The following is a 12,435-nucleotide window of genomic DNA, read 5'->3' on the forward strand; positions in this document are numbered from 1 at the left end:
GCCTACCCAGTGAGAAGCGGAAAGAGAAAAGAGAGAGGAAAGTGCGCACCCTACCGAGGAAACGGGCCAACAGAGCCAGTGGGGTTTCTTCAGGGTGAAAAGAGTGAAAAGGTCCCCGCGCCAAATACAATTGGCGTCTAAACAGAGGGTAGTTATAGCGAAACGCAATGCCCATTGGGGCGACGTTGAACAAGGAGATCGACTCTCCATCCCTCTTCCACCTTCCACCTCGTGTTGTGCCCCATAAAAGCAAAGGGTGGTCACCTTCGACCGATTCGGGGCGAGAGACTTTTTCAATGCACCGACCGAACGAGCGTGGAGAGAGAGAGAGAGAGGGAGAAAGAGAGGAAGAAGAAGAAAAAAAATTTTTATATTTTATAATTGTATAGGTGGTACAGCGAAGGGTGTATACGACGAGAGAGTGGCCCTTTGACGAGAACCTGACGTCTCCCGGCTTTCTTCTCGCTTTATATTTTCCATTCTCTTTTCCCTTAAGCTGGCCGGTGGCTTTGAATGGCCGCTTCTCCTATGTCGCAAGGAAATTCGAGGTTACGAATTTCGTTCTCTCTGGGCCGCCTCTTTGGCCCCATTGTCATGCAGCTGGCGCGTTTCTCCGTGCGAAACCTTCGCCTCCTTGTCGAAAGGATCTCGATTCTCGGATCGCTTTGGATTCATTGGATACCTGACACTCGATCGATCTGCACCGATCTCTAGATGGGGGGCCTCCCCGCGCCCCTGACTCGATCCAATATCATCCATCTTACTTCGTACGCGGTGGTCGAAATGAGAAATTTTCAAGGGAAAGTCGGTGGCGCGCGCTCGATAAGGGATACTGTTATTTACAACAGTATTCGGGGATTGGATATATTAATCTTGGACGATTCTCATTTTACCTCGAAAATATTCCTTTCGTTCAATCAGCCACGTTGATATCACGATATCATAATTATATTAATTCAGTTGCTGGATTCGGATCCAAGATAGGAAATGATGGGAAGAGGTTGATTAGTGAAATTGATAGAGTCATTTATTACTTCGATTCGTTGATAATAATAAATATTTGCACATATATGACAAGATACGTTGTTTTTTTTTTTTATTTCGACAACTCATCGGTCGTTTTCTGTGATAAATTTTCTCTGTTCATTAGATCACGACTAATCTCTCTTTCTCTCTCTCTCTCTCTCGCTCGTGCGCTCTGTCTCTCTCTCCCTCTCTCTCATTTTTTTTTTAGAATGAAATCCGCTCACGTGAAATTTCGATCGATCGTTCAACAAACATCGTTCGCGTCGAATGGACACGTTACACACGATCGTGATACAAACAAGTAATAACAATTCATTCATAATGGAATACTAATTGTATCTGGCTTAAACACATTCATGCTCACATACATATGTATACAATGTATATGTATAACTTATTTTATCATGACCACGTTGACAATCTTATGTTTCTTTCATCCTTTTTTTGGTTTTCGTTCCTTTTATAGCGTCTTTTATAATAATTATCTGAATAACATTTATACATAATAATAATAATATACTTTATATAGTACATGCTTCATTTACATGCTGCGTATAAATTAGATTACAAGGCAATTGAAAAAAAAAAAAAAAGAATAGAAATAGAAATAGAAATGAAAATAAAAAATCAAAGAGAAAAAAAGGGAAGACAATAATAATGCAATATAATAGCGCGATAAAAATTAAATAAAAGCAGCAATACAAATAAATATATCAAACACGATTCTATTCACGATGCAACAATATCGAATGCCTTTTTCAAGGGCATAATATACATAAAAAATATAATCTTTTTTGTGATTTTACTTGTGATATTCGTAATTTTTCTTTTTTTTCCTTTTTCTTTTTTTTTTTTTTAAACAGAAAGAAAACACGTACAATGTGTAATGTTAATTTTCGACTCAAACGATGAAACCGCGAAGAAATTTGGTGAAATGCGATTATTTCGGCCTAACAAAATCACAGTTAACAATTGATCCAATTTATTTTTAAAAAAGCGAAAAAGAAAAAGAAGCTTTCGAGAAGAGCTTAATAAAATAATAACAAACAACGAACGTAAAACAATTCAAGAAATTTTTTTTTAACCATATGTATATTTTTAAAAAATTTTCCATCACTTTTTTTTTTAGATATAAATATACAATTTAATTATACAATAAATTATATGCAATTAAATAATATAAATCGTTGAGGTTTGATCGTTTATTGTTAACGCGTATTAGCGTCCTCAATTAATAAATCAATTTCTCGAACCATTTTCTATTCGTCATCGTCGTACATTCTCTTTATACGTAAAACGTAAATTCGATTTAACCTTTTTTCTTAATTTTCTAAATTAAATCTATGCCCTGGACGAAATGCACAACATAATCCTTTGCTGCTCGCGAATTTCGTCGAATCAACGAATGTTCAACAAGTATTCTTCTAAAACACATTTATTCACGAAAGAATTTCTTAAATTTTCGAGTGGTCGAGTCGAGAACGGTCGAGGAAACTCACTTTACAAATAACGTTGAAATATGATATAAGCCATCGTTGCCCGACAAAAAACTAGTTTCTAGAAGCTACAGAGCTAAAGTTCGGCTCGTTCCTTAACGAATACGCGAATCGTCTATCGTTACGAACTATTTACATTCGTAAAAATGATACATTACGAACGATAACGATGCTCGAAAGGCAACGGGGTCTGCATCGGAGTGCAAATCATCGGACAAAGGGATTTTTCGTTCAGAGCGAGCCGAGTTGTTTGAAATCGAGATAGAGTAAGAAGAGATAAGTAGCTCGTACGGTTCCAGATAAAAATGAAACAGATCCTCGAACACGTTAATACGGGTGCAATAAAGTGTTTCCAGTTTCGATTTTATCCTTATCACATAGAAATCAATTCTATGATCCAGGAACGCATTCTCAAAATCATGCTACCACGAAACTGGAGAAATTTAATTTTATTATTCAATTTAAGAGCTTCTAGCTTTTTTTTTTGAGCTCAGATAAGGATAAATTTATAAATATCGATACATGCGAAAATGAACAGAATTTTATCGCTCGTGTCCTTGTTTTTTCGAGAAAAATCATATAAAAGGCACATCCGTAATTAGAAAACATTATTTGGAAACAATACAGATTATCACCATGAGGGAGGAGGATCTATTCACGGAACATCGTAGCGCACAATGAACATAATAAAACAAAAACGAAACCAGGCTCTAAATGGCTCTTTTGTTCCAGGGCATTAATATGCTAATTCAATTATCCGCGTGGTTGCCGGCAAACCTTTCACGACAACCTCGATCGATCCATGAATCGGCCTTGAAAATCACCATGTCCCCCCTCCCCACTTGGCGGCATAGCTAATTTCGTCGAAGTGAACGAAAAAAAAAAATTCCCACAGGATTTTCCCCGTTCGTCAGATCCCCGCACGCCGATACACACCATACACGATGATGGTCGTTTCTCGACTGTCGTCGAACGCACTATCAACGTCCACGATTCTGCCGAAGAAACGACGAGAAGAGCATACTTCGACAAGATACTACACGTTTACGATATTTAAAATATCGATATATTATATTAAAAACTAAATCTGCTCGTTGGAATGCTCGATTTCCGAATCTCGTATATATATATATATACTCGAGTCAAGTCTGAATTCTCCTTTCCCCCCTCCCTTCTACCTATTCGTTCACCACGATCATCTTCCAATTTCGTTTCACGAACACGAAACTTGGATCATTCGTTCACGATCAACGTTCTTTGGAATCTGTAACAAGGCGGGTGATCTAGAATATTACGGAGACCGGGCGACGTAGTTGCTCGAGATCCAGCGTGGTCGACGACGTTGCCGTGGAGACTTGTTGGGACGATGGAGTGGATCTCGGGCTGCTTCCCGGGCTGCTGGTGGTCGTCACCCCGCTGCCCGACCCGGTCGTCGACGACGAGAACATGAGGGGTGGGTGAGGCGTGTTTGCGGCCATGGTGTGGTGTCCAGGGGGGAAGAGCGGGCCGAGATGGGAGGCCGTTGACGGGTACGCTTTACCTGCTGTGGTAGGCGTCGAGTAGAAGCCCGAGTAGAAGCTGTTGACCACGGCAGCGGCGGAAGCGGCGTTGTTGTTGGCCGCGTCCGCTGCCGCCGCGGCGGCCGCGGCGGCCGCGCTGCTCGACGTGGACCCCGTTCCACCGCCACCGGCCACCAGCTTGCTCAGGTGGACGGCATCGAAGGCGGAGCCAAAGTACGACGGCAGAGGCGGATAATCGAGGGGGTGAGGGTGATGATGATGATGAGACACCGGGGCGGCAGGTGCGGCGAAATATGGCGGCAGAGGGAAACTGGGGAAGCCGGCCGGGCTCATGGAAGTGGTCTTGGCGCCTGGAACCACCGAAACGGGCACCTTCGGCTTCCTTCGTGGACGGTACTTGTAGTCCGGGTGCTCCTTCATGTGCATGGCGCGGAGACGTTTCGCCTCGTCGATGAACGGTCTCTTCTCCGTGTCGGATAAAAGTTTCCACTCGGCGCCCAGCCGCTTCGATATCTCGGAATTGTGCATCTTAGGATTTTCCAGGGCTATCTTCTTCCTCTGTATCCTCGACCACACCATGAACGCGTTCATCGGCCGCTTGATGTGCTGCTCCTGCGACGCCGCTATCGGTTGATTGGCCACGTTCATGTCCTGGCCCACGTGGTGGACCGTGTGCAGATCCATACCGGAAAGGAATCCATAACCGGGATGTTGTTGATGAGAGTTTAACATGTTTGCCCTCACTGTTTTTTAATCGACCTTATCCCTTATTATTTATATTACCTTTCGACGTGTCGTTTTACGGAACTTTGCACAAAATATTCGATTTTCCGTCGAACTTCACTCACTCGCGAGCGGGTATCGCGCTCGCTGACAGTTCTCCTCCTCACGTTCATTCAATATCCGATAAATTCTTACATTCCCCTTGTTGTATTGTTATAATCCATTCCTTGGAAATTGCGTCACGGTAATTACGAGATTACGACATACGGCATAGGCGTATGGGCGAGAGAGAAAGAGAGATAAAGAATGAGAGAGAGAGAAAGGAGGAGAGAGAGAGAGAGAGAAGGGAAAATACACACAAGAGACGAAGGATTCGTTCGTTTGGGTGCAAGTGAGCGTCGCAAACAGTCGAACGTACTCGAATGGAGTACCGGTGTTGACTGAGCGTGGACTGCCCGTAGGACCGGTCCGCGACCTGCTGGAGGGATCCATTCTTCGTCTCTGTCTCTTTCCCTCTCTTTCTACCCTCGCAACTGTCTCCGTTCGCCTGGATTTCGAGGGCGGAACCGACGCAGAGCGTCGTACGCCGCGCCCACGAACCGACCCTCTTCACGCCATTCGTCGAGGTCGCTTCGGTGCGTGCTTACCTTTTCTACCCTTTCTCCCCCCACTATAGGCGAGCACCGACACACCGACCGGGCCAACACCGAGCAACCCCTCTATAATACCACCGCGCCGTGGCTCAACTGCGAGGAGGGCTGCCGATGGTGCCGCTGCCTCGGAGACCGCGAGCTGCAATTATTATTATCGATTACCTCGATACGATGAAGTACAAATAGCGTATAGGCTGTCCCGTTATTGACTACCTCTGTTCGCTGTACTGCTTTTGCACGCCAACGGCGGCGCGATATCGCGCGATAATTGGTTATGCTTGCACCCCCTCCCTCTCCCCGTCTACGACGACGACGACGACGAGGATTCTTGGTCAACGAGCTCGGGGATCTTCGATCCATTCGAAGAAGAATATCGTTTTTATCCCGAGAAGAATCGAGCTCAAATTGCGCGTGATTTTTTTGTGAAAGAGCGAGATTCGAAAGTCTCTTTTTGTTTATCCTTTTGTTCTTTCTTTCTTTCTTTCTTTCTGGGACAGGATTATTTTTAAAAATTACGAAGCTTGGATAATTACGTTTCGTAATTTAATAATTATGTCGTTCAGTCGAGTCAATGATCCGACACAATTACGAAATTGAACGATTAACGCCAGTTTCTTTGCCAGCCGACTAATCCAAGGGGAGGAGGAGGAGGAGGAGGGAGGGGAGGTTCGTTTTGTCGAGTAATTAATCAGAATTCGCGTGTCGCCGTCCTTCTCCCGGCCCCTTAAAAACAACGATGGGGTTGAAATCTGCCTGTTCCTTTCCTGTGGGAAATCTGAGGAACAATGCAAAAAAATCTCTCGACGACAGGCACTTGGATTAGAATGGAAAGCAACAGCGGCGAAAGGAGCGAGCGGTGCCCCTTTCCCAATCTCGACTCACCGCGCCCTCTGCTCCCAAAGGACATTCAGCAATGCGAACGAATAAAAGCTCCTGACTCTCCCTCCCTCTCCTCCTCCTCCTCCTCTCTCTCTCTCCATCGGTGAACTGCATTAGTCGTTTGTGCTTTTGTGCCCGAGGAGGCGCGTACGCCGCGGTGTCTCTTTACTTCGATTTTCGAATAATCGATTAAGCTTCCTCCCGCATTTTGCTACGAAGCGGTCGACCATGCTCGGCAATTCCGTTTTCGTTCCAAACTTAACGATCTTTATTATACCACCGTATATCCCGGGATCGTAACAAACGGGGCTAATTTTTTCCCTCCCGTTTAATATATATATATATATATGCGTGTGTGTGTATTTACAAAGAAAGATTCCGCGGAAATATATTTCAGGAAATATTATTTTTAAAGAGTTTCGTACACTGAATTTTACTCGTACTCGGCCGTAGATCGCTGCGTCCCTATTGTCCTCCTCGTAATAATAGCGAGAATCTGCGGGAATAAAACTGCTATCAAAATCCGTTGCTGTTTAAAAAAATCGTCGATGGCGCTCGCCGAAGCGGCGTAACCCGGCAGTGGAGGAGGAAGAGGAGATGACGTGGCGCCAATAAGAGAACGGTAAACAGAGGGAGGAAGCGATTAAAGCGCGAAAAATAAAACGGGAAGAGAAAGAGGGGAGGGAGAGGCGGGAGAAAGAGGAGGGAGCCGGACCCTTTCCCCCTCCTGGGGGGATGGGGAGGGAAAAAAGAATTCGCGATGGTCGGCATTCCGTCGGTCCTAGATTCTGGAGAAAATATACGCGCACGGTGGACGCACACAAGTGATCGACGCCACCGACACGGGGCCCCGGTCGCCCCCCTTTCCGTATTGCAGTTGGGTGCAAATTGGTATTGAAAAATCTCGAAGTCAATTAAAACTCGGGGTACAAAGGATTTGGCGAGACAAAATACCAATTATCTCATGTCCTCCGCCTCTGCCTGTCCCTTCGATTCCCTCCGTCGCCCCTCGAGGGGACGGGAGGGGGCTGCGGGTGGTGGGCGAGCGAGGTGACTGAAGGGGGTGGCGAGGTGGGGCCGAGAGCGCTTACAAGAACTCAATTCCATTAAGCATTGAAGTGAATAAAACGAGGCAGTTCAGCGTGGATGGGCATCTATATAACGCAGCTCTCGCATCTCGGTTATCTGCCTAATAAAGATTCGACTGCTATCCCTCTCCTCTCTTTCTCTTTCCTCCGCCCCTCTCTCTCTCACCGCCGATTCTCCGCCACCCTCCACGACATAAAGCATGTGCCAGCGAGAGGTGTCTATGAGACAATCCCCCGGGATGACAATGCTTATCCCACGTATGAATGCCACCGATGCTTCCTAGGTAATTTAAGTATGGCCAACCCTCTTCCCTCCACCCCGACCGCGTCATCTCCTCTCCTTTTCACCATTTCGCTTTGCGTCATCTCCACCTTCGACCCATTGCCGAGGAAGCGGTATGTATATCTTCGGGTGTGCACCTCGTGAAAAACCTCGTTGTCCTCGTTTAACGATTGCCATTAGCGAACTGAATCGTTTCGTAACCAGCCCCTTTTCTCTCTCACTCTCTTTTATCCTTCTTTCAGCTACGGTCGGAAAAAGCGATTCCTTTTTTTTTTTTTTTTTCAAATTCCTCCCCCGATCTTCTTGAATATCGAATGGAGTCCGAGATCCGTTTTTTCGGTACTCCGTTTTTGTGCGCTGTCGAGAGTTATTTCCAAGGTCGATCCGAATTGAAGTGCCGTGAGAATTGCGCGAGGGTACGAACAATGGAAGGCTTTGTTTTAATAGAGATTACGATTTCACGAGTGCATAGCCGGCGAATGATATATTTATCCCTGTCCTTTTCATTTCTCCTCCTACCTATTCAAAAAAATTCTTTCCCCCTCTTGCCGCAATTTCTTACATTCTTACTACCGAACCACCCATCCTCCTCCTCCTCGACCGATATTTGTCCGATTTCGATTCAACAACTCGACGCCGATCGATCAAGTTTCGAATCGCAATCAGTCGAACGAGTGAAATTAATTAATGAAACGAGGGCCGTTGTACGTACACGCGAGCGAAATTAGTCCATCGGCGGCAACTATCGAGCAAACTATCCCCACGGAACGAACTTGCTCCAACTCAAACCCACCACCTTTCCCCCACCTTTTCTATTCACGGAAAACAAAGGAATCATTGAATTCCTCATATAAAACCTGTTTTTCAAGAATAATCCACCCGCCCGCGAGTCGTATTCTAACTTCCAAACTCCTGTTCGACGCCCAGGATTGAGATACCGTTTCTCTCTGACCCAAGGGTGGCAAAATCCCGACTAATTAGTAATCGTCCTCCGGTTAAATCCGCAGGTGTTCAGGCAGACAGGACGCCGAGCGTGTAATTCGGATGCGCCGGATTATCCGCGCGACGTTTCAACGTTGATCCTCGCAAATTAAGTCGACACGGCCCGCAAGCTCACGTTGCTGGATCCACCAGCTCTCGTCACGGTTGAAAGGTGGCGCTGATGAGAGAGAGAGAGAGAGGGAGAAAGAGAGGGGTGAATCAGGTGGGGCAGAACGTAATCGCAGAACGTACTTTGGCCGATTATAGGCAATCGCGAAAGTACCAGAAAGGCGGCTGTTAATAAGAGGGAACAAGACGGGTGGCGCACGAGGGGAAGGAAGGAAGGAAGGAAGGAAGGAAGGAAGGTTGAGACGAGGGAGGGGGTGGACGAGGGATACGCACACGAGGGCCCACGGTGACGGTCGCCCACCCCCTCGACGTACACGCTCGAACGCGTTGCGTAATTAGCGACTGCCTCTCCGGTTTTGCGGGTGGGCGGGGGAGGGGAAGGGGGTTGTTGGGCGGCTTGGATGCCGAGGGTGAAGTGGGCGCACCGTGCATCGGGATTGGGGCACCCAGCCGAGAACGCGTTCGAGTAACTGAAACCCATCGCGTGCGTGTGCACACGTGCGACTCTACGGGGTGGTTCTTGATGTAAGACGACGATAGAGGGTTTCTCTCTTTCTCTCTCTCTCTCTCGTAGAACCTGGCAATGAGGTTTCAAAGCAATTGAAACGAAAATGGTTATAATTGGTTATGATTTAAAAAACGGACCTGCGATATTTTCTATACAAATCTATTTACATATGTTTCTCTGACTGTTCTGAAAGCCTCGAAGACTCGGGTTATTGTTATTTAGGAAATAAGAATCATTTTAATCATGTATGATTAAATTAATAACGCACCCGGAATGTTTGTCTCGTTGTAAATATAATTAAATTTTTCGACAAGTAATTCAAACTGAATATACGACGTATAAACGTAAAACGATAAATGTTATTAACAAGAAGAGGAACGATTCTGAACGCGCTAAACGCTTCGAATATGGGGGATTCGGCAAAGCTACTTCACGCACAAACGGGCTCGTAACGATCAATTATCGCGCATAACGCTAGACCGGGAATCATTACAAAGCGACACCAGATTTTACTATGCGTAAACAACGTCTTGGGAGGGAGGGAGCGATTTCTCCGCGTTAGTCGGCCGCAGATCTGATTTTCCACGCTGGAGCGGGGGCGAATTATGCGGTTCGTGGCGTCGACACTAATCCTTGTCGAAACAACCCCCCTTCGTCACCGGAAGGGGGCCGAGTGGCGACGGATCGAGGGAGGGGGTGGCGCGTAGACGCAATTAATGCAGAGAAACCAGCCGCGGACGGTCGGGGGAGTTTCGAGGAGGGCATCGAGGCTATGCCAACCCGTGAGACGTAATGACTAATTGAGATTCGAAGAGAGAAGGGAATAATACGATCCGGCTGGTCACGGTAAAACGCACTTTTCTTCCTTTCTCCCCTATCCCCTCCTTTTTTCCTTTTTACTTCTTCCTCTTTCCTCCTTCCGTTCTCTTTTCTCTCGCTCCTATCCCCCTCCCCCCGTGTCGATCACAAAGGATCTCTCGCCTGCAGGCACACCAATGGAATTACGGGGCTATACGCTGTCGCGTACCCCTCATTCCCTCTCATAGATTTTAATACGATCGATTTATCGGCCCGTTTTTAAATATCTCGAGTAGATTTGTCAAAATTTCTTCCGCCGATTATTACTTCGTACTGTAGAAATTGGTAAGATTTGATTGATTCTTAGGTCGATATTTCTTTCACCCGTCATCGTCGGTGAAATATTCATATCCGACTGGTATATCGCGTAACGAAATAAAAAATTGGGTAACCGAACATAGTTTTCAAGTGCATCCGATTCGATTATCGAAGAATCGATCGATTCTCCAACTCTTTGGTCTTGGAAATAAGATGTATGTATAGTACAACTTTTAATCAATTTTCTTCTTACGATAATTAAAAAAAAGAGGAAAGGAAAAATATACAAAAAGCAACAATTGGAATCCACGAATCGAAAGAATAAATAACCTCGCGTTCAATTCCGAATGACCAGAACGGAGACAACGATCACCCCCTCCTCTCACCAACGACACGAAAGTTCGTCTTAACCGACCAAGCCCGGTGACGCGTCGTCCCGCCCGCCTCCAAGCCGTTATTCATCAACGAGTAGACAATCCCGCCGCGTGTTGCGACGCGATTTGTCACGATATCGCGGGAACGGTTCACGGCATCGATATTGTCCCGCTCACAATCCGCATCCAAGAGTGAAACAACGAGCCCCTTCCAACCTCGTGAGCAAGCCAGGCAAGCTTGGAAAGGTAGGAAGGAAGGAAGGAAGGAAGGAAGGAAGGAAGGAAGGAAAAGGGAGCGATACAACGGTAGTTGTGGGAGGGCAAAAGCGAGCTTGGAGTAACCAAGCCAAGAGAGATTCCTCGCACGGAAGGCAGCCGTCGTTTCGAGAGTGTTTCACCATTCGTCGCCGCTGGTCTCGTCGACATTAAGATAATTACTTTCCAGCAGGACGTGCGGGGCCCATTGTCACCGTTACCGCGGCAGAATGGCATTATGCATTGTCGGCGAAGAAAGTGAGGGGGTGCGTGGATACGGTTGGATGGATGGATGGATGGATGGATGGATGGATGAGGCGGAGGTGGGCTGCGAGGGAGGTGCGAGGTGGTGCAAAGAGGCAAAGGGTAGGGGGTGGGGTGGGCTTGGTGTACCTTAGCCCGTGGGTGGAGCATTATTCCGGTCGGTTCCGTGTTTCGCTATTGAAACTGGCGCGGGGGTGAGGAGGGGGGACAAGCTTCCTCGAGGAAGAGCCAAACGCCAAGAGAAGGGGTGGGCATCCACCGATGTATCCAACGGTGGCTTTCTCCCGACGCCATTAATGTAATTATTTCCACCGGTTCCTCGAAACGTTTCGCGGGAATTGAGACTGATCAGCCGGCTGCCGCCCACCCCGAGAAAAAGAATCCTCCTAGGGGGATAAGACCGATGCCTTCCCTCCATTTTTCTTCTTCTCTTCGTCTCTCTTCTTCGTGACGAGGAGAAATGAGGGGGGAGGGGGATGGATGACTCGTCATAACGGTGACGAAGCGTTAAAACGAGAGACGCGGTTTGTGTCGGATTTGTGTCGCTCGCTTGCAACCGTGATAATACCCTGATTTCGCGTAATGGGTTTTGCCGCTCCCCGATTCTCTTTTCTCTCTTTTCCACGAAATCGCGAATTCTTCTCCTTCTGTGGAATTGATGACACTTGCGACGACACGTTTCTGCTCTTTCTCTCCTTTCCCTCGCTCGAGAAGACGCTTCTCTCTTTTCGAGGATTTCTCTCAAGGGTGAGGAGGTGATTAAGAATCACCGAAAAAAAAAGAGATTCAGATTGGTTCGTGAATGAATTCACGAATTCTTCGACGCGTATAAATACACGTTTTATTCCTTTTCCACGAGGGGAAAACTTTTTTTTTCTCTCTCTCTCTTCTCTTTTTCGAAGAAATCCTTTCGATTCTCTACTCGCCGCTCCCGCTTTCTTCTTTCTCCTCTTCGACGCGAAGTTGCCGCTAATTTAGAACAGGTATTTCGGCCCCGTAACCTCGTTGCGCGATCCGTGGTCAAAATTCTTCGTGGGAAAAAGGAAAAGTATAAATGGCTTTTAAAAGTTAAAAGTCGGGAAATTGAAATAAATTGAATAGTGTGGATGCAAATGCTCGTGGTAGATTAAATCGTTGGGG

General features: G+C 46.5%; 1 protein-coding gene across 1 annotated transcript; it reads right to left on the reverse strand.

Moving 5' to 3' along the window:
- Positions 1–1,005: 1,005 nt before the first annotated feature.
- LOC107995569 (transcription factor SOX-21-like) lies at positions 1,006–5,234 on the reverse strand. Its single transcript, XM_017053166.3, has one exon. It carries the CDS (start codon positions 4,772–4,774, stop codon positions 3,806–3,808), a length of 969 nt encoding a protein of 322 aa, XP_016908655.1. The 5' UTR covers positions 4,775–5,234; the 3' UTR covers positions 1,006–3,805.
- Between the last annotated feature and the right edge of the window lie 7,201 nt (positions 5,235–12,435).

This window comes from Apis cerana, linkage group LG11, assembly GCF_029169275.1.
Source record: "Apis cerana isolate GH-2021 linkage group LG11, AcerK_1.0, whole genome shotgun sequence".
Taxonomy (NCBI): domain Eukaryota; kingdom Metazoa; phylum Arthropoda; class Insecta; order Hymenoptera; family Apidae; genus Apis; species Apis cerana.